Source organism: Erythrolamprus reginae, chromosome 1, assembly GCF_031021105.1.
Source record: "Erythrolamprus reginae isolate rEryReg1 chromosome 1, rEryReg1.hap1, whole genome shotgun sequence".
In the NCBI taxonomy this organism is placed as follows: domain Eukaryota; kingdom Metazoa; phylum Chordata; class Lepidosauria; order Squamata; family Dipsadidae; genus Erythrolamprus; species Erythrolamprus reginae.
In genome coordinates, this window is record NC_091950.1 from 219,049,021 (window position 1) to 219,070,586 (window position 21,566).

Below are 21,566 nucleotides of genomic sequence, written 5' to 3' on the forward strand. Positions count from 1 at the left end.
CCAAGACAATAAGTCTGGGGAACCCCACTGCCAACCCGGCTACCTCCTCGAGTAGCACAGCCAGGGCTTGTGACACGCAGCTGGGAGGCAAGTACGTGAGAAACAAGCCCACCTGAACCCCTAAGTCCAACTTCACCAGAAGGGACTCGCAACCGCAATCTCTGGAGCAATGAGTCTATGTAGGCCAAGGCTCTCCCTGGATATAATAGCCACTCCTCCCCCCCCCTTCCCTGGGGTCGAGGCTGATGCCATATCTGAAACCCGGCTGGGCAAATTTCAGAGAGAGGAACTCCTCCCTCCGGGCCCAGCCAGGTTTCAGTTACACATGCCAGGTCGGCCCCCTCATCCAGGATCAGATCCCGGATGAGGAGAGCTTTATTTACCACCGACCTGGCATTGAGTAGCAGCAGCTTGAGCCCAGGGCCAGAATTACACTCATCACCAGTGCCCAGGGTTGGGTTCACAGAGCCGGAACAAGGGATCGTTATTAAGCAGCGATCCCTTGTTCCCCTGGAATGGCTAGTTCTATGGCCCCCGCCATATCTGCCTCCCCAGCAAGACCGGGATATTCTGACCCTCCACCACCCCAGATATCAGTGCTCCCTCCCCTGTCTCTCCAGTGTCAGGTAGTCTAATTAAATCATTCATACCATTTTCATTTGTTTCATCCATACCAAAATACCACCCAGCCCACCCATAACAATCACTCATTTCATACATGTTATCACAACCACCCCAATAATCCATCAAGTTTAAATCCCCCCTCCAATAATTTAGCTAAAATGTCAATAGCTAAAAACTCCATATAAAATCCTATTAGTAAATTAATATAAACATCAAATTAATATTAAAATACCAAATTACATTAAGTTACTCTTAAGATCTTAATAGAACATATTAATTATTAAAAATTGGTAAAATTATAAAGTGCTAAAAATTATAAAGTGCTAAAAATATAGGAAATAATTAAAATCAATTATCCATCAAGTCAGCAATACAGCACCAGTTCTAAAAGGTGAGTTCTGGGGAAAAGGTTCAATGCTCAGGGGGAAGTCCTAGCATATTGTTCTTCAGGGTCTTTGGTGCCAGCCAATGCCACTGGCTGGCACTCTCAGGTCTTTCTCTGGGTCCACAATCACTTTTGCTCCTCTGCTCTTACAGTATTTCCAAGTCTCCAGTCCCTCTGCAGTCTTATATGATTTTAGTACAAACTCCATGCGGTCTCAGTAGGGCGAGCTTCAATCTCCATCTCGGTCTCCTCCTTCCTCTTTCTTCTCCTTCCCCTCATCAGTTTATTCTTCCACAGACCCTCCGGCGCCTGGTGCTCCCACCATACAGCTCCACTGCGTCTTGGGTCCATGTCGTGGGGACAGGGCAATCTCGGGCGTTGTTCTTCTCTCACCCTTCTCCTTCCGGTATACACTCTCTCCTCCCGTCATCCGTCCTTCGATCGCACGCTCGAGACTTCTCCAGGGGACCCTCCTCCGAAAATCCAGGGATGATAAGGAGGATTCTGCAATGCCTCCCCCCGAGTCCAATTCCTCTTCATCTCCTGATACCGACTGTTTGCTGTCAGCAGAATAAGGCAGTAACACTGGCCTCTGACTCTGCGAAAATTCACCCACATCCACCCCCTCAGTCCTTGGGGCAGGAGCTGGCCCAGAGCCAAGCACAACAAATTTATCTAGACTAGAGTTTCCTTTCCTCCTCCTTCCCCCTCCTTTTAATGAGCAAAACTGTCCAGTAGAATCTTGGTCACCAGCATCCTGCTTAACTTTATTCCAAGTGGTGGGGCCAGGATCTGGGTCATGGGGAGAAAAAAGGGCAGCGAGTGTCTACTCCCGCTCCTGCTATTCTGTTTGGATTTATGATTTCAGCCCAGAGGATCAGGTTAGATTGCAAAGATCCTTGCAAAGCCGGTAAGAGAAAGGGAGCCCCCCCCCCCCATAGGAGAATTTTTTTTAAAACAACGCCTAACTTCAAGCTTCTCTGGGCAGCTTGGGAAGTCATGCTTAGCCTGGGCTAAGAATATTGTCCTTCCTGCTTGGCTGCTGGCTCCCTGGAATCCTTGTTGTTTTGACAAGGGGAGGGAAGCGGACTCTGTCATCTCAGTGAGTCTGTCTCTGGAAAGCAAACGAGCAGGAGTGAAACGCATGTGGGCTCAGAGCTGCTTGAGGAGGACAGGGAGACCTTGACCTGGCTCGCTGCTGCTTCCAAATCCTCGCCAGCCAGGATGCCTGGAATCGTTGCTGCACATTGGGGGCGTATAACAAGCAGGAAGAGTATAACAAGCAGGAAGAGGGAGATTGTGATCCCCTTATATAGAGCGCTGGTGAGACCACATTTGGAGTACTGTGTTCAGTTCTGGAGACCTCACCTACAAAAAGATATTGACAAAATTGAACGGGTCCAAAGACGGGCTACAAGAATGGTGGAAGGTCTGAAGTATAAAACGTATCAGGAAAGACTTAATGAACTCAATCTGTATAGTCTGGAAGACAGAAGGAAAAGGGGGGACATGATCGAAACATTTAAATATGTTAAAGGGTTAAATAGGGTTCAGGAGGGAAGTGTCTTTAACAGGAAAGTGAACACAAGAACAAGGGGACACAATCTGAAGTTAGTTGGGGGAAAGATCAAAGGCAACATGAGAAAGTATTATTTTACTGAAAGAGTAGTAGATCCTTGGAACAAACTTCCAGCAGACGTGGTTGGTAAATCCACAGTAACCGAATTTAAACATGCCTGGGATAAACATATATCCATTGTAAGATAAAATACAGGAAATAGTAAAAGGGCAGACTAGATGGACCATGGGGTCTTTTTCTGCCGTCAGTCTTCTATGTTTCTATGTTTCTTGGGCTGTTGAGGCGGGGTGGGTAGGAAAGGAAATAGCTCCTGCTGCCCGTCGTCCTCCCCCACAGCAGCCCCAAACACACGCTCTTTTTTGCACTTCCCGAGTGCAAAAAACCACAACGGCAAACTAGGTGTGTTTTTCCAAACTTCCGGTTTTTCCATTGGACAATTTTTTTCACCTACCAGGCTTCAGAAACGCCTGTGCGCATGTGTGTGGGCAGCATGGGGGGGGGGTGCATGCAAGGGGGAGGAAGGGGTGTGGGCAAATGCACGCATGCTAGCACCCTCATACATACCCCTTTTGGCATGTGAACCAAAGAAGGTTCGCCATCACTGGTCTAGATAGTATTAAAATAGTATTGATTCTGCTTGTGTAGGGGGTTGGACTAGAAGACCTCCAATGTCCCTTCCAGCTCATTCTATTCTATTCTAAATATAAAACAAGATATAATAGTGACTAGTTATTGAAATAGTAACTCATAAATAATTAGCTCATTTATCATTGTGTTTTAATACTGGCATTGCATAATAAAGCGTGATAGTATAGCTACAAGTACTTGATGACTTTTTTGTTTCTGAACCTGTCTGCTTTTAATTGTGCAGTTTCCAAAATGGTTCATAAGAGACTTGATATGAAAATGATTGGCCATCACTCCATTGTCAATATTTATGCTCTCCTTAGCATCTCAGGTCTTTCTCTCATTTGGTTTTATAAGGGTTCATCCTGACTTTGAGCAGGGTTCTGCTCTCAGCCTTGAACCAATTCCCCATCACTTTCTTGCTAGTTTTAACAACAAGACACTAGGGATCTCCAAGGAGGACTGCTCAAAATTTCTTGAAAAAGAAAGGATTTAAATGTTTGACAATCAAAGTATGTATTAAGACTGAATTGTTTGGCCATGATATTGAAAGACAATTCAAGTTATGAATATGTTTAAAGTTAGGAATAAATTATTAACCCCTTTGTATTTAAGGATATTTCTTTCATAGTTTTTAAAGCATATGCCAATATATTTATGCCTTATGCAAGATACAAACATGGAATTCAATATGCTAATATCAATCCAACATTTCACACTTGTCGGATCTGTCATCATTCTGCTTCAGCTTTGCTTTGCATTGATGGCATCTTTGCCATAAAAAGGGGAGTGGGAAATAGGGAGAAAACACTGAAAAGAGAATGACAACAACAAGAGATCCAAGGACATAAGCAGGAGAGTGGAATGCAAACACCCACTGAAGAGGCACCAATCATTGAGACTGTTTTCAAAACATCTAATGTGAATACTATTGGACACTGACATGATGATGGTGGGGGGAATCTAGGAGAGGGGAAAGTCACAGAGATTTGACTTTGCTTACTCAGTAACCACTTGACTTCAGTAAAAGTAATTAAAAAAAGGAAGGCATTGCTTCTGCAAACACTCTTAGAGAGCAATTGATGCAAACAGACAGAGAGGAAAATGGAACTCCATTCACACTTGATGAGTGGAGGAGGATGGAACTGCATTCAAAATTGATTAATGGGGCAGGGGGAATGGAAGGGAAGGCATTGCTTTCCTCTCGCTGGAAGAAAACTCTATGTAAACTAGTCACATAGAGAGCAAAAAGAATGAATCTCCAACTTTCCTCTCGCTGGAATGAGGGAGAAGAAGGTGGGATTGTTCAGAGTGGAGGGAAACGGAAACGGGGTGTTAGTGAGGGTAGCGAAAAGAGTGCAATCCCTATATCTTTTCCCTCATTCCTTCCTTACCTTCCATTCCGCCACTCATCAAGTTTGAACAGAATTCCATTCCCCTTCTCTCCCTCTGTTTGCATCTGTTTGCATTCAGTTGCCCCAAGTCTTCAGAGAGGGGCGGCATACAAATCTAATAAATTATTATTATTATTATGAGTGTTTGCAGAAGCAATGCCTTCCCTTCCACCCCCACCCCCACTCATCAAGTTTGAATGGAGTTCCATTCTCCTCCACTCTTTGCGCGAACGGAGTTCCATTCCAACAAGTGGACACATAGAGAACAAAAAGAATGAATCTCCAACTTTCCTGTCTTGCTGGAATGAGGGAGAAGGTGGTGGGATTGTTCAGAGTGGAGGGAAATGTAAAGGAAGGTTTGGGAAGGATTGGGAACCCTCCATGCAAACTAGCGAACACAAAGAGAGTAAAAGCAAACTAGAGGGAGAGTTCTTGCTCTTCTGATTGGTTGGTGGCAAAGTGTCCCGTGTGCCCAAAAGCTGGGGTGAATGGGGTTTTGTGCCCATTCGGAGAAGGCCTGTGACTATGCGGCTGTGATGGGAGGGGCTGTGACGGAAGGGCTGGGCCGAACAGCTAGGGTTGTTTCAGCGAAGGAGAAAAGGCAGAGCTCAATAGTCAGAGGTGGAAGACTGGAGACCAATCAGGCGTGGCCAACAGGAGGAGGCAAAAAGTCCTAGACCCGTCCAGCACTATAGGGCCATGATCTTGTAGTGATACTTATGTAAGTTTACACATAACAAAACTACTATGTTTTGTATCTGGGTCAAATTTTAAGCTTGTAAATTATTCAAATATGCTGGTAATACATAAATAAAACTTTTAAAGGCAGAACGAGTCTTCGGAGAGGGGCGGCATACAAATCTAAGTAATAAATAAATAAATAAATAAATAAATAAATATTCTCAACTAAATATCTTTATTAAGTATTTTGTCCCTCAAAGTTCATTTATTCAAAGTACTTACAGCCTCTTTGTTAATTTCCCCTTTATTTCCCTGCAATTTCCTGGAGACTGAAATGTACCATACTAAATCATCTATTCACTGAGTATTTTGTACCTTTTAATTTTTAATATGTCTCTCATATTAGATATGAGAGACATGTCAAACATTTTCTAAACTCAAACAAGCTATCCTAGTTACATTATCAAATTGAAGCTATACTGTATACAATATAATAATTTTAATGTATTGTTTCCCATATTTCTTTCATAGGCAAAACAATAATATACATATACATATGTTTATAATGTTTTACTTTGATAAAACAAGGCAGGTGTTTTCAATTTTTGTTGTCTAAACAAAAATATCGAAACTAGAATTATAAAATGCAAACTAATATTTCTATAGAATCTCATATAGTTTGTTTCTCTTAACAGATGAAGGCTATTATCGAAACGGAACATTTCAGTTTGAAATAGACGTTCCTGATGCCTATAATATGGTTGTAAGTAATTAAGGTTGCTTAATTTCTGCAAGATTATTGATTTCAAAAAGATAGTATTTTATTTACATGCTTATTTATCATGTATTTAATATTTTAAATACATGCTTCATCATTGGAGGTTTTCAAGAAAAGATTGACCATCTCGAATGGTACTAGGTCTCCTGCCTTCAGCAACGAGTTGAACTAGGAGATCACCAAGGTCCCTTCTCCAATGCTCTTGCAAGGAGAGTCCAAGATGGGTAATTCTACAGTCTGATTGGTAGGGACTGAGTTTAATTTAAATATTAAGCAGGCACCGCCCCCTTAGCCCTCCAGTCTAAAAAACTCAGTTGCAGTACAGTGATCCCTCTATTATCGCGAGGGTTCCGTTCCAAGACCCCTCGCGATAATCGATTTTTCACGATGTAGGGTTGTGGAAGTAAAAACACCATCTGCGCATGCGCGCCCTTTTTTTCTATGGCCGCGCATGCGTAGATGGTGGAGTTTGCGTTCCCCGCCACCCACGCAAAGGGGAAACCCCGATTCGGCTCCTCGCTGCTGCTGCGCTACCGAGCAGATCAGCTGCTGGGCGGCCGAAGGAACCTTCCCTGGGTCTTCCCCCTCTTGCTGGCGGGCGGGGCGAGCGGCAGGCATCAGCGAGGAGCCGGGGTTTCCCCTTTGCGTGGGCGGCCGGGAAGACCCAGGTTGGGGGTTCGGGGGGGGTGCTGGGAAGCTCCCCAGGCCGGCTGCGACCTTTTAAAACAGCCGCGCCGCTTCCCAGCTGACTCCAGAAGCCAAACGCGGAAGTGGTTTTTTTTTTAATTAATATTTTTTTAAAAATCTCGATATAGCGTTTCGCGAAGATCGAGATCGCGAAACTCGAGGGATCACTGTAAAGGGACTTTGAGTTTGTTTTCTCTGTTTATTTTTGATTATTGTTAATTGATTTGTGAATAAAAGTGTATTCTTACCATAATTATTTCTTTCTTGTGTTTTTCAGGTGCAGCTGGGGGAAGGAGTCCTCGAGCAGCCAGGGTTCAAAACCTCCAGTGGGTTTGGCCCTGAGATCTGCCGCTCCTCTGAATCTCTTCCCACTTGGAGCCCTGTGGGGGTCAGAGAGAGCTCCTGGGCAGTCCACTCCTGTGATGGCGCCCGGTAGTCGAGGCAGTGGCTGACGCCTCGGGGGGGGTCCGCCCCCCCATGGCGGATATGTCACAGGGCCGTCTGTCGGAATTGGACAGGGCCTCGTCGGGGGGGCGCACTAGCGAGCGGCACCCCCCCTGCGCGCAAGGAACGGAGCGCCGAAGAGGCGATTGCAGGGAAAGAGCAGGCAGCAGGCTGGGAGCGTCTCCGGCTTCCCGATTCATGCAAAAACGCCGATGTCGGCAGGGGCAGCGACTCCGGAGGGCGGGAAAGCTTGACAGGATGTGTGTCAGCTTCCCGCCCATTTCCATGGTAACGGCGGCCATTTTGGTGAGCCTGCAATTGGCTAGGAGGGCCGATCTGTGCTCAGGATTTGTTTGGTTGCTATGGCTACGGGCCGGCGGCCATTTTGGAGAGCCGGAAATCGGCGCGAAGGGCCGATCTGTGCTCGGAAGCTTGGAAGGTTGCTATGGCAATGGACTGGCAGCCATTTTACCTTCGTCACCTCCTGAGCTGCAATTGGAGGACAGGGCTCCCTTGGTATCTCGCACCCCAGGGAACGTTCCTTTTCTGCTCGGAGACACGCAGGCGCAATACAGACCTGTGTCTTGCTAGGTCTGCGCTTTGTAACGGTCACGCTCGGTGAGACAGGGATTTCCTTACCTCGGTGAATTCCTCAGCTGTGAGTTTTCTGTTAATAATGGCAGATCAATCAGTCCAGGCGGGAGAGGAGGCTATTGTCATCAGGCCCAGCACTCCCAAGGAGAGGGCTCAGAAGACCAAGCCATCTCAGGGGGCCTCCCTCCGTGAGGCAGAAAAGCGCATAAAAGCGCTTGAGAAGTAGCTGGAGGCTTCTCAGAAACTGGTGGGGTCCTCTTCACTTTCATCTCAGCCCCTCAGTGCCATTCCTCCGCCAGCCTCCCCAATGTTCATCCCAGGGGTTGTAGGCTCGGCCTCAGAGAGGGATTGGTCACCAGAGAGGGTCATCCAACCATCCCCCTCATCTAGGCCGGAAGCACTGGGCTTGGGGAGACAATCAGCATGGCCTAGCAACTTCACTGCATCTCAGGCCTCCATTCCTCCACAATATGGACAGACCCAGTCAGCCACCTTCACCCCAACGGCTGCGGGGTTGCACAATGCTCAGGACCCTTGGCAGAGCATGCCCCCAGCATTGCAGGACCTTATCTCCAGCGCATACACCCAGGGGATGGCTAATGCAGTGCAACAGCAACAGCAGCTGCCAGCAATTCCGGTCCCCCCCAGGTATAGAGACCCCTGGATGGCTCCTGCCACTCAATCAATCATGGAGTCCAGGGAGGAGGATGCCTTCACCAGAGATGAGTTTAGCGAGGCGGAGGATGAGCTGTCCGGAGATGACTAGCCACCGGAACAACCAATCTATACCGGCCTGTTTAAGTCATCCCTCTTCAGGGTTTTGCTGAACAAGGCGAAAGCGACAATTGACCAGGCTGGGGAAGGAGGTCAAGGGACGCCTTCAGCCCCGGGTCAGCCTACGGGAGGCCTGTTTGTCTTCCCCAAGCAGGAGACTGTTAATGTGCCTTCCTCCACTTGTTTCTGGAGACAGTCCAACGCCCATGGGAGAGCCCTGCGACTGCCCAGGGCCCATCTAACCTGGACAAACGTTTTTATACATTTGACCAAGCTATGGAGGATCTCCTGGAACTGCCTACGGTGGACAAACCGGTGACCAGCTTGGTCTCGAATGCCCTTGTCCCTTCGGAATCTCAGGAGGGATTAAGGGCTGAGGACAAGAGAGCGGACAATGTGGTTCGTAGGGCTCATCAAATGGGCCGTAAGGGCTGCTTCTGCGGCCTCATTTTTTAATAGAGCTACGATCCTCTGGATACAAGAGATCCAGTCCAGAGTCGATCCACAAGATGGGAGACTTCGCCAGGACCTGAACAAACTGTTGGCGGCCACGGAAGTTTCCGCAGATGCCACCGTTAATGCGGCAAAGTTTGCGTCTAGGGCAATGGCGTCGTCGGTGGCTTCCCGAAGGCTCATTTGGTTACGGAATTGGCAGGCCGATGTAAAATCCAAATGGGCCCTTGCCTCTTCACCTTTCAAAGGCAAGAAACTGTTCGGGGAGTTCCTGGACGACGTGCTAGTGGAAGATAAAGATAAGAAAAAGATTATGCCTAGGTCCAGCAAAAAACAGGAAAAACGCTTTAATCCTTATCAAAGGAGACAGCCTTTTCGGTCAGACTCGGCCTCGGCCACTAATCAGATGTCGAGGCCCTACTTTCAAGGATCCTTTGGCCAGGGCTCCTTTCGTTTGGACAGGGCCTCGCAATCGGATCGCAACAGGTCCTTTCAAGGCCGCCGCCCCTTCAGAGGTTCCAACAGGGGCTTTAGGAAGACCAAATGACTTTACAGAGGATATCCCCTTGGGCGGCAAGCTCATGTATTTTCCGGACATCTGGAGGCACACTTCCTCGGACAACTGGGCGGACAACTGGGCGGCGCCACTATTTCGGAAGGACTGAGGATAGAGTTCATTCGCCCTCCACCTTGCCGTTTTATTCATTGCCACACTCCCTTGGACATTCACAAGAAAAGGCTTCTGTACCAAGAGGTGTCACGCCTATTGGAGATAGGGGCCATCGAGGAGGTCCCTCTACCCCGACAGGGTACGAGGTTCTACTCAACAATTTTCCTGGTCCCGAAGTCATCAGGAGGGGTGCGCCTCATACTGAACCTCCGGAGATTGAACCTTTATGTCAAGTACAGAAGGTTCAAAATGCACTCCCTCAGGTCTATCTTAGCGGCTATCAGGCAGGGGGACTATATGACGTCCATAGACCTAAAGGAGGCCTACCTCCATGTCCCCATTTTTCCACCTCACCGTCAGTTTCTGCGCTTCAGTCTGGACGGGGCCCATTTCCAGTACAGGGCCATGCCATTTGGGCTTTCATCAGCCCCAAGAACATTCACGAAGCTGCTGGATGTCCTCACGGCCAGTCTCAGGCATCACTCGGTACGCCTGATGGCCTACCTGGACGATATCATGATTCTGTCCAGGACAAGAGACCTTGCATATCAGGACTTGCATCTAACGATCCAGACGCTTCAGGATCATGGGTTTTCGATCAATTTCGAAAAGAGCCATTTCACTCCCACTTGCCCACCTGGGAACCATCATAGATTCCAGGAGGGGTCTTGTCTTCCTCTCCCAGGAGAGGCAGTCCACCATCAGGGAGCTAGTTTGGGACTTGGCATATCAACGATACCCCAAACTCTCATTCCTCTCCAAACTGCTCGGTACGCTAGTCTCATGTATCGATATCACTCCATGGGCCAGGTATCATTTACGTCCTCTCCAGTGGTTCCTCCTGCCATTCCAGAGGAGGAAGTCCAGCCACTCTCACCAACGGGTGCATCTCAACGCTGGGGTACGCAGATCCTTGCAGTGGTGGGTGTCCCCCGTACTGGGGAGGGGTTCCCTTTTTCTGGAACGATACCTTCTTACGGTGACGACGGACGCCAGCTTGACTGGGTGGGGAGCCCATCTTTCCTCACAAATGGCCCAGGGCCTGTGGGAACCGTCGGACTTGTGGGACGTCAACATCAATTTGCTGGAGTTAAAGGCGGTCTCCTTGGCCCTCCTCAGTTTTGCAGAATCAGTGAGGGGTCATCATGTCCTCATTCGGACCTACAATGTCTCCACCCGGTCACACATCAACAGACAGGGCGGGACTCGGTCGCGAAGACTGATGAGGGAGTCGGAGTCCCTCCTCAGGTGGGCGGAGGCCAATCTGGCTTCCCTGTCGGCAGAGCACATCTCGGGGGTGGAGAATGTGTGCGCGGACTGGTTGAGCTGGGAGACCTTAGACCCAGGGGAGTGGCAGCTGGATCCCGAGGTTTTTCTGGACATTGTTCAGAGGTTTGGGAGACCAGTCCTAGATCTGTTTGCTACTCAGAGCAACTCTCAGCTCCCATGTTTCTTCTCCCGCTTCCCGGATCCAGGAGCGGAAGGAGTGAACGCCCTTCGACTTCAATGGCCACAGGGGCTTCTGTACGCATTCCCACCGATCTCCATCATTCCCAGGGTAATACGGAAGATTCTGGAGCAGCAGACGGAGGTGCTGTTGCTGGCCCCATACTGGCCTCGCCGCATTTGGTTTACGGATTTGATGCAACTGTCGGTGTCGCCTCACTGGAGGATCCCGGACCACCGGATCTCCCTCTCCCAGGGCTCAATATCACATCCAGAGCCTCAGTGGTGGCAGCTGACCGTGTGGCGATTGAGCGGGAACATCTGAAACGCCACAGCGTGCCAGCCACAGTCATCGACACGATTCAGGCTGCTCGCAGACCTTCGACAAGAAGGATTTACCAGGCGACCTGGGCCTCCTTTTGTAAGTTTTGTGAGGAAAGGGAGGTGGATCCTCAAAAGGTCTCCCCCCTCATGGTCTTAAGCTTTCTGCAGGCAGGCCTAGACAAAGGACTAGCACCAAACACATTGCGCCGTCATGTGGCAGCCTTATCCACAATACTAGGAGGAGACAGTTACCGCCCCCTCACCAGACATCCTTGGATCAGGGACTTCCTCAAAGGGGCCGCCAACATCAGGCCACCACCAATACATCGGTTCCCTTCCTGGGATTTGTCCTTGGTGTTACACGCTTTAACTGGTCCTCCATTCGAACCGTTTCGTCATATTCCACTCAGACTGTTGACAATCAAGACTGCCTTCTTGGTGGCGATCACATCCGCCAGGAGGGTCTCTGAGATTGCAGCTTTCTCCACCAGGGAAGACCTGTGCAGGTTTCACCCGGATAGAGTGGTCTTAAGACTTGATCCAGCATTTCTCCCAAAAATCAACTCCACCTTTCACAGGGCACAGGAAATAGTACTCCCGGACTTCTGTGCCCATGGGTCTCACCCTTCGGAGCTGCGGTGGCATAAGCTCGATGTGAGACGAGCCTTGAAAATTTATATCCGCAGGACTCAGGAATTCAGGGTGTCAGAGGCCTTATTTGTGTCTTTTGCAACTAGGACCTTGGGCACCAAGGTCTCCTCTAGGACCATTAGCCGCTGGTTGTGTGAATGCATCGCAGAGGCTTACCGGACTAAGGGATCCCCTGTACCACAGGGACTTACTGGACATTCTACATGCAGTACGGCCACTACAGCGGCCTGGAGGACTCAGGCTTCACTAGAGGACATTTGTAGGGCGGCCATTTGGGCGGCTCCGTCCACATTTGTCAGACATTATCGGATTGACTCCTTTGCTTCCGCGGAAGCAGCTTTTGGGAGGAGGGTATTGCAGTGGGTGTGTTCCTTTTCAAAGCCCCCGGTCCAGCCTTCTACCTCCCTTTGTTAATATCTTGGGTATATCCCATCTTGGACTCTCCTTGCAAGTGCATTGGAGAAGGACCGTTGAACTTACCTGAACGGTCTTCTCGATGCACTGCAAGGACAGTCCAAACCTGCCCGAACCTGGGACCGGGGCTAATGTGGAAAGGTTATATGTGTTTATTCTATTTTTGACTGGTTGCCTTTGTTTTTTCAATAAATTGTGTTAGTTTTACTGCTCCTTCGTTTTATTTTAGACTGGAGGGCTAAGGGGGCGGTGCCTGCTTAATATTTAAATTAAACTCAGTCCCTACCAATCAGACTGTAGAATTACCCATCTTGGACTCTCCTTGCAGTGCATCGAGAAGACCGTTCAGGTAAGTTCAACAGTCCTTCTAGCCCTAAAATTCTGTTTCTATGTGTCTCAGAGTTCCTAGGGATTGACAAAGATAGTTTTGCGTTGTCATCATTCAGTCTCGAAAGACCATGGTATCATGCTCTGGATTCCCCAGAGCATGAAGCCTTGGTAGGTTACTTACTACTAGCATAATATACGTTTTTCTGATGTATGTTCCAATCCTTTTAATTGTCCTCAGTTTGTTTAGTTGCTTTCTGCTGTGCAAAATAAAATTTATAAAAGAAAAGTCATGTTCTTAGACAAACTTTAGTGATAGAGTGCTTTTTAAAATCAAATCTTGTAAGATTTAATAATAATTTTCTAACTATGAAGACAAAACTGCTTTGTGTTAATGTGCATGTGTGCTTTAAAGGGAATTCTGTTCATAATATATGTACATTTTATACACCTGTATTGTATGGAAATAGAATTCCCACTACATTATGATCTGGCTTTTTTATTTTTATTGTTTAAATAGAAAAACAACATTTCAATTTTTTCACTAGTTTTTAGTTGCAAATTCAGAGAACAGAAAAGTAATATGTAAAAATACCTTAAAATGAAATACAGTGTACCTCTACCTAAGAACACCTCTACTTACGAACTTTTCTAGATAAGAACTGGGTGTTCATGATTTTTTTGCCTCTTCTCAAGAACCATTTTCCACTTACAAACCTGAGCCTCTGAAACTGTAAACGGAAAAGGCAGGGAGAAGCCTCCATGGGGCCTCTCTAGGAATCTCCTGGGAGGAAACAGGGCCAGAAAATGTGGGGAGAAGCCTCTGTGGGGCCTCTCTAGGAATCTCCTGGGAGGAAACAGGGCCTCCACCCTTCTTGTGGTTTCCCCAATCGCAAACATTATTCCTATGGTAAAAATTGCTTCTTCTTACAAACTTTTCTACTTAAGAACCTGGTCACAGAACGAATTAAGTTCGTAAGTAGAGGTCCCACTTACGATTATAACAGCTAAGATGGATTTTGAGAGACTTGGAGAGAGGGGCGGCATACAAATCGACTTGGAGAGGGGGCGGCATACAAATCGAATAAATACAAATGCAAATACACTAAGTTGTAATTGCAGGGTGTGGGGGAAGATAGTGCTGTTTCAGTGAGTTTGCTGCATATTTTAATTTTGCTTTTATATGTTGTCATTTGTTTAATCCAGAGGTCCCCAACCTTTTTTGCACCAGGGACCGGCTTTAAGCTAGACCAGTTTTCCATGGCCCGGTGGGGGGGGGGGGAGCTAGCTGTCAGCGGCGCCGTAAAAGGGGCGATCAAGAGAGGAATGGGTGAATGAATGGACGGAGGGTGGGAAGGAAGGAAGGAAGGAAAGAGGGAAGGGACAGGAACAGAAGAAGGGTGCAAAGAAGCAAGGAAAGGTGTGAAAGGGGAGAGTAAGAGAGGAAGGAGTGAAAGAAGGGAATGAGGGAGGAAAGAAGGGAGGAAGGAAAAGGAAAGCAAGAAATGGAGGGAGGAAAGGAAGGAAGGAAGGGAAGAAAGAGAAAGAAAGGGGGAAGGGACAGGAACAGAGGAAGGAAGCAAGGAAACTTATGAAAGGGGAGAGTAAGAGAGGAAGGACTGAAGGGCGGGAGGGAAGGAAGAAGGTAGGAAGGAGAAAGAAAAGAAGAAATAGAGGAAGGGAAGGTAAAAGAGAGAAAGAAAAAGAGCAAGAAAGAAAGCAAGAAAGAGAAAGAAAGGCTCACTGAGCATCTCTCACTCTCTCTCTCTTTCTATCCCTCTTTCTTTCTTTCTCTTCCTTTCTCTCTCCTTCCTTTATCTCCTCTCTCTCTCCCTCTCTCTTTCTCTCCCCCTCTCTCCCCCTCTCTCCCCCTTTCCCTCTCTTTCTCTCTCTCTCTCCCTCTCTTGCTATCTCTCCCCCCTTTCCCTCTCTCTTTCTCTCCCTCTCTTGCTATCTCTCCCCCCTCTCCCTCTCTCTTTCTCCCTCTCTTTCTCTCTCTCCCCCCTCTCCCTCTCTCTTTCTCCCTCTCTTTCTCTCTCTCCCCCCTCTCTCTTTCTCTCTGTCTCCCCCTCTTTCTCTCTCTTCTCACTTTCTCTCTCTTGTTTTCTTTCTGTCTCTTTTGCTTTCTCTCTCTCTCACTCTTTCTCTCTTGTTTTCTTTCTCACGCTCTTTCTCTCTCTTGTTCTCTCTCTCTTGCTATCTCTTTCTCTCCCCCCTTTCTCTCACTCTCTCTTTCTCACTTTCTCTCTATCTTGCTGTCTGTTGCTCTCACTCACTCTTGTTCTCTCTCCGTTCTTCTCAGCGGTGACGCGCGCACGCCCTGCCTGTCTCACCTTTGCCGAGAGCACTTTCGTCCCGGGCTCTCAGCAAGAGGGTTGCAGGAGAGGCGGGGCCGGCGAAGGTGATATTCAATGTCGGGGGCGTTCGGGCGGTTGCGCGCGCTCCCTATCTCCCTGCTAGCCCACTCGGAATATTCAAAATAAGAAAACCCTTTGCCGGCGAAGGTTTTTCTTATTTTGAATATTCCGAGTGGGCTAGCAGGGAGATAGGGAGCGCGCGCAACCGCCCGAGCGCCCCCGACATTGAATATCACCTTCGCTGGCCCCGCCTCTCCTGCAACCCCCTTGCTGAGAGCCCGGGACGAAAGTGCTCTCGGCAAAGGTGAGGCGGGCAGGGCGTGCGTTCCGGGTGCGGGAGGAGCTGCGGTGAAAGGCAGGAGGTGGCGGAGGAGCAGAGAGGGCAGATCGGGCGGGCGGTGGGCAACGCGGAAAGGCCGAGTTGGCCCTGGCGCCGCGGACCGGCTGAAAAACCCCAACGGCCCGGTCCTGGTCCGCGGACCGGCGGTTGGAGACCTCTGGTTTAATCCAAATTCTTTAAATGAGTTTATGTGAAACATACAGACTAATTGGGTAAATGTGCTTGAAATTGCAAACCTCTATTGAAATGTCATTATAAGCATATTGTAACCAATAACAAAATCAATCTTCTGTCATGTAAACTAGATTGAAAACCAAAAGCTAATAAATTTTTCTTTAAATTTCATCTTTCTTAATTGATTTATAAAAAAATTCCAATTTAAATTGTTGAATGCTTTTTCTGCATCCAAAAATATCAAAGCCATGTTTTTCCCGGGGTTTATCTCGTATGTTTATTACAGTGATCCCTCGATTTTCGCGGGGGTTACGTTCCAAGACCTCCCGCGAAAATCGATTATCCGCGATATAGCGGCGCGGAAGTAAAAACACCATCTGCGCATACGCGCCGCTTTTCCATGGCCGCGCAAGGGCTTGCAGGTGGAGGCAGGGAGTGACGAAAGTTCGGAGGCTGGCAATGGTTCTTTTTAATGTCAGCCACCCCCCCCCAGCGCCTCCAGCCTCCTCGCCGCTACCCCCCGCCCGCCTGATTCGCCCCTCTCACTGGCTTTCTTGGGGCACGAGTCCTCCTGCAGCAGCGCTGGCGGCAACGGCTTCTCGGCTTTTAGAATGCCCGCCTCCTTCCTTCCTTCCCTCCTTCCCTCCCTCCTTCCTTCCCTCCCTCCTTCCTTCCCTCCCTCCTTCCTTCCCTCCTTCCTTCCCTCCCCTCCTTCCCTCCCTCCTTCCTTCCCTCCTTCCCTCCCTCCTTCCTTCCCTCCTTCCTTCCCTCCCTCCTTCCCTCCCTCCTTCCCTCCCTCCTTCCTTCCCTCCTTCCCTCCCTCCTTCCCACCCTCCTTCCCTCCTTCCCTCCTTCCTTTCTTAAAAAGCACTTAAACAATGACAGAATTAAAACCCCCAGCCCTCACCTGTGTTTGAATTTCATTCACTCAGTCATTCATTCATTCTTCTGTATGCCACTCAGTCCCAACACTTTTAACCCACAAATTACCATTTTCCATCCCCTTAATTACCATTTCCCCTTCCCATTACCTCTACCTGTACCTGTACTGTACACATTGAATAAGACACTTAGTTATCCTTATTATAAATGATAACAATATTTATTTACATTTTTTACATTTTGGGGGGGGGGTATTAGCATAACTAGGATAACTCGGGATCTTCTTCTATCACCATTTCTACAATGGACGCTGCAGGTGATGGTGTGACAGACCTCTTGGTTTTCGTGACAAACCTAGTTATGGGCAGTTGTTGGCGCAGTTTCTTTTTCTGGGCTAACATGGCTCTGTATGGTGCAAAGGTGTTGTCAGGGGAGGCCGCCTTAAACTGTATAGAGCAAGTCATGTTGGGATCCCAAAGTTCCACCATGCGTTTGCAGCAGCTCTGTTCAGTTCTGCAAGCCGCTCAAGCGTTAGGCCAACATCTTCTTCTTCCTCAGCTTGTTCAGCTTCCTCTTCCTCCTCTTCTTCACTCGCTGACGTGGTCAGCTCCTCCAGATCTTTGTCAGCGGTAGGCCATGCTCATCAAGCAAACCATTGACTTCCTCTGGTGTCATGTCAACGAAGCCTTCTCCACCCAGTGCCTATGCCAGCTTCACAGAGTTCTGGACTGCAGCATCTTGAATTTCTTTGGGAGCAAATCCCTTGTAATCATGCACCACTTCTGGCCACAATTTCTTCCAGCAGGCATTCATTGTCTGTGACTTCACATCCATTAAGGCATTCTGAATGTTCTTCAGACAAGATGCAATCGTGTACTGATGCCAGTAGGCCTTCAATGTGAAGTTTTCATCAGCATCCATTGCTTCCACGATGCTTCCAAGAGAATTGCGCGTGTACAGTGCCTTAAATGCGCGGATAACACCTTGATCCATCGGCTGGATAAGCGATGTGGTGTTTGGTGGCAAGAATTCGACTTGCACCCCAGCATGTTCATGTGCGAGGTCATCATGGCCTCCAGCATTGTCCATTAGGAGAAGCACTTTGAAATTGAGTCCTTTGGCAGCCAAATAATCCTTCACCTGTGGGATGAAGCACTGATGAAACCAGTCCCGCGTGAGGGGTTTTGTAATCCATGCTTTAGGATTATGCATCCAGTACACTGGCAATGCATTCTTATTTCTGTTCTTGAGTGCTCTTGGATTTCGTGACTTATAAATTAGCCCTGGCTTCATCAAAAAGCCTGCTGCATTCCCACACATGATCAAAGTCACTCGATCTTTCATGGCCTTAAAGCCAGGGGCTTTGGCTTCATCTTGCATCAAGAAAGTCCGTGAAGGCATCCTCTTCCAGAACAGGCCTGTTTCGTCCATGTTGAACACCTGTTCTGGAAGGTAGCCCCCTTCTGCAATTAGGTCTTTAAACGTGCCCTGGACGTAGTTTTCGGCTGCACCTGTATCTGCTGAGGCAGCTTCTCCATGCAATGACACACTCTTCAGGTCATAGCGCCGTTGAAATTTCTCAAACCACCCTTTGCTTGCTGTGAATGTGGCTGGGGCTGAAGAAGCAGAAGATGTTGATGGCTGGGGGTCTTCAGAGTCACCAGCACCTTCATCTACAGAGAATGACAGGAAAGGGAGAGAGAAGTGACTTGAATGAAAGCATACAGTACTGTACTGTACTCCCTCCTTCCCTCCCTCCCTCCTTCCCTCCTTCCTTCCCTCCCTCCTTCCCCCCTTCCCTCCCTCCCTCCTTCCCTCCCTCCTTCCTTTCTTAAAAAGCACTTAAATAATGACAGAATAAAAAAACCCAGCCCTCACCTGCGTTTCCCTCATCTGCATCGCCTCCTTCTGTGTTTCCAAGATGGTTGTATAGTTGCTGTGCCTTTGTCCTTATGGTGTTGGTATCCAAAGCAATGCTCTTTTTGTGGCAGTCTTGTACCCACACGGACAAAGCAGCTTCCATCTTCATAAGGCGTTTGTTTCTAGGCGTCACCATTCTTTTTGCAGCCTTGTTGAATGTCATCAGAGAAGTTTGCCTTATCTTCTTTTCGTCTTTGTGAATGTATCGCACACTCGATTCGTTGATCCCATAATGCCGACCAACATCTGCATTAGAACGTCCCGCTTTCAGCATGTCCAAAAGTTCAATTTTCTCCTTAATTGTCTGCATCTTCCTGCTCTTTTTAGCGTCGCCACCTCCGCTCCGCGTGCAACGTTTAGGAGCCATCTTCCAACAAGTCTTAACAAGTTCCAAAAGCTCCAAACCACATGGGGCAAACAACACTGATTGGCCGAGATTTCTGTCCATCAGCAGTCGGGCAAAATTTTTGCTTTTTTTTGGCGATGGCAAAGCTGATTGGCCGAGATTTCGGCCAATCAGCAATGGCAGACGTTAGTTTGGTGATGACGTATGACGTCATCGGGCGGGAAAAACCGTGGTGTAGGAAAAAAAACGCGGACTATTTTTAAATTATTATTTTTTGAAAAACCGTGGTATAGCGTTTCGTGAAAATCGAGACCGCGAAAATCGAGGGATCACTGTATATTTCTTAAGTTATCTTTAATATTTCTATTTGGTAGAAAACCATTTTGATCTAAATGTATTATTTCACTTATAATTATTTTGAATCTTTCTGCGTTCAAGATAGAGCCAATGATCAATAGATAGACAAATAACTTAAAAGTCTTTGAATCCTCCTATAGGGGTGGTGGGGGTGACGGGGTGTGTGTGTTGTTTGGTGATGGGCACATGCACTGTGCACTGTTATATGTTTGTTTTTTGTAAACCTATAAAATCAATAAAATTTATTTTAAAAAAAAAGAATCTTTCTGCTAAGATCATTGCGAAAATGTTATAGTCGGAATTCAATAGTGCTATTGGCCTATATTGTTTTATCAGATGTCTTTGATGTATATCTTTAGGTATTAAAGTAATTTGACTATCCTTCCACGATTGGGGAATTTTCCCCTTATTTAACACCTTGTTTAACATTACTAACATCAGTTTTTTAATAGGTTCTTCCATTTGTTTATATAGTTCCGCTGGAATTCCATCTGTCCCAGGTGTTTTGTTATTATTTTCTTTTTTAATTGCGCTCTCAAGCTCTATTATTGTTATATCTTTCTCCATTCTATCTACATTGCCCTCGGACATCTGCGGCAATTCAGATTCATTTAAATATAGTTCTATGTCTTCTTCTCCTATCTCGTCTTCTTTATATAGACCTTGGAAATAATTTTTAATTATCTTTCCCCCCCCTCTATTTCAAATTGTTTCTCTCCCATTTTGTCTTCTAATTGCTGAATATATTTCTTTTTTTCCTTTTTTTAATATATACGATAGCCATCTTCCTGGCTTATTCGCATGTTCAAATTGATTTTGTCTCACGGATTTAATCTTTTGAGCTATCTCCTCCTGTACTGAGAGATTAATTTTGTATTTAATTAATTCCCTTTCGTCCTTTATTTCCATATTTTCTGGGTCTTTTATCAATTTAATTTCCAATTTTTCTAATTCCTTTTGGTTTTCTCTCAATTGGTTATTCTTATTTTTATTTTTTTTACTTGTATATGCTATTGTTAGACCTCTTATGAATGCCTTTGTTGTGTCCCAAATGTTTTGGATCGATGTATCATTATTCCATTTTTTTCTATGAAAAAGTTTAATTCTTTGTCTATATATTGTTTATATTGATTTTCTTCTATTATTTTTGTATCCATAGTCCATCTATATCTCCTGATGTAATTTCCTTTAATTGTAATGCTTATCCGATTGTGATGCGCCCAAAAATTTGACTCAATTTCGGCCACTATTATCTCTTTTTGGAGTTCTATATCCATCCATACCATGTCTATTCTGGACCATGATTTATGTGGGTTCGAATAGTAGGTATATCTATATTCATCTTTGTGGAGTTCTCTCCATATATCTTTCAATTTAAATTCCTCTATTATATCTTTAAATTCATCTGGTAATTCTTTTTTCTTTTTATTTCTCTCCATTCCCTTATAGTCTTTCTCAAAGTTTGCTATTGCATTAAAATCTCCGACCACACAAATGTTTTCTTTCTCCAATTTTATTATTTTTTGACATAGTTTTTTATAAAAGGTATAGTGTCTGAGCGACAGTCCCTTTGGGACTGGGCGGCATAGAAGAATGAATGAATGAATGAATGAATGAATGAATGAATGAATGAATAAATAAATAAGAAAAAAAATCCCTTCTTTTTTATTAAAAGAAATTAATAATTTTAAAAAACCAAAATCCATTACTATTAAAACTAAATCAACCAGCAAAACCAAAAACATAACTATTAATAAAAACAGGTGAGGGCTGGGGTTTTTTTCTCTGTTATTATTTAAGTGCTTTTACCATATGCTTTAAATCAAGAGTCACTTCTCTCTCTGTTTCTCTTTCTTTCCTGTCATTCTCTGCCTCAATCATTTTCTCATTTCTCTTTTCTCCCCTTTTTTCTATCATTTCTCTCTCCCTTCCACTCTTCTCTCTCTCTCTTGCTTTCTCTGTCTCTCTCTTGCTTTCTTCCTCTGTCTCACTCTCTTCCTTCCTTTCTCATCTCTCTTGCTTTCTCTCTCTCTTTTTCTCTCTCCCCCTCTTTCTCTCTCTTTTTCTCACTTTCTCTTGTTTTCTTTCTCTCTTGCTTTCTCTCTCTCTCACTCTTTCTCTCTTGTTTTCTTTCTCACACTCTCTCTCTCTTGTTCTCTCTATCTTGCTATCTCTTTCTCTCCCCCCTTTCTCTCTCTCACTCTTGTTCTCTCTCCGTTCTTCTCAGCGGAGGCTGGCGAAGGTGATATTCAATGTGGGGGTGCGCGGGCGGTTGCGCGCGCTCCCCATCCCCATTCCAGCCCACCCGTAACATTCAACATAAGAAAAGCCTTCGCCA

At 46.5% G+C, this 21,566-nt stretch overlaps 1 protein-coding gene across 11 annotated transcripts in view; it reads left to right on the plus strand.

Annotated features, from left to right (window-relative positions):
* Window positions 1-21,566, plus strand: part of UBE2F (ubiquitin conjugating enzyme E2 F (putative)) — a 238,023-nt gene that overhangs the window by 40,321 nt on the left and 176,136 nt on the right. For all 11 annotated transcript variants that reach the window (XM_070732235.1, XM_070732240.1, XM_070732234.1 and 8 more), the window contains one exon: window positions 5,986-6,053. In XM_070732235.1, the coding sequence (XP_070588336.1) occupies window positions 5,986-6,053 (68 nt within the window). The remainder of the gene's footprint in view (window positions 1-5,985; window positions 6,054-21,566) is intronic.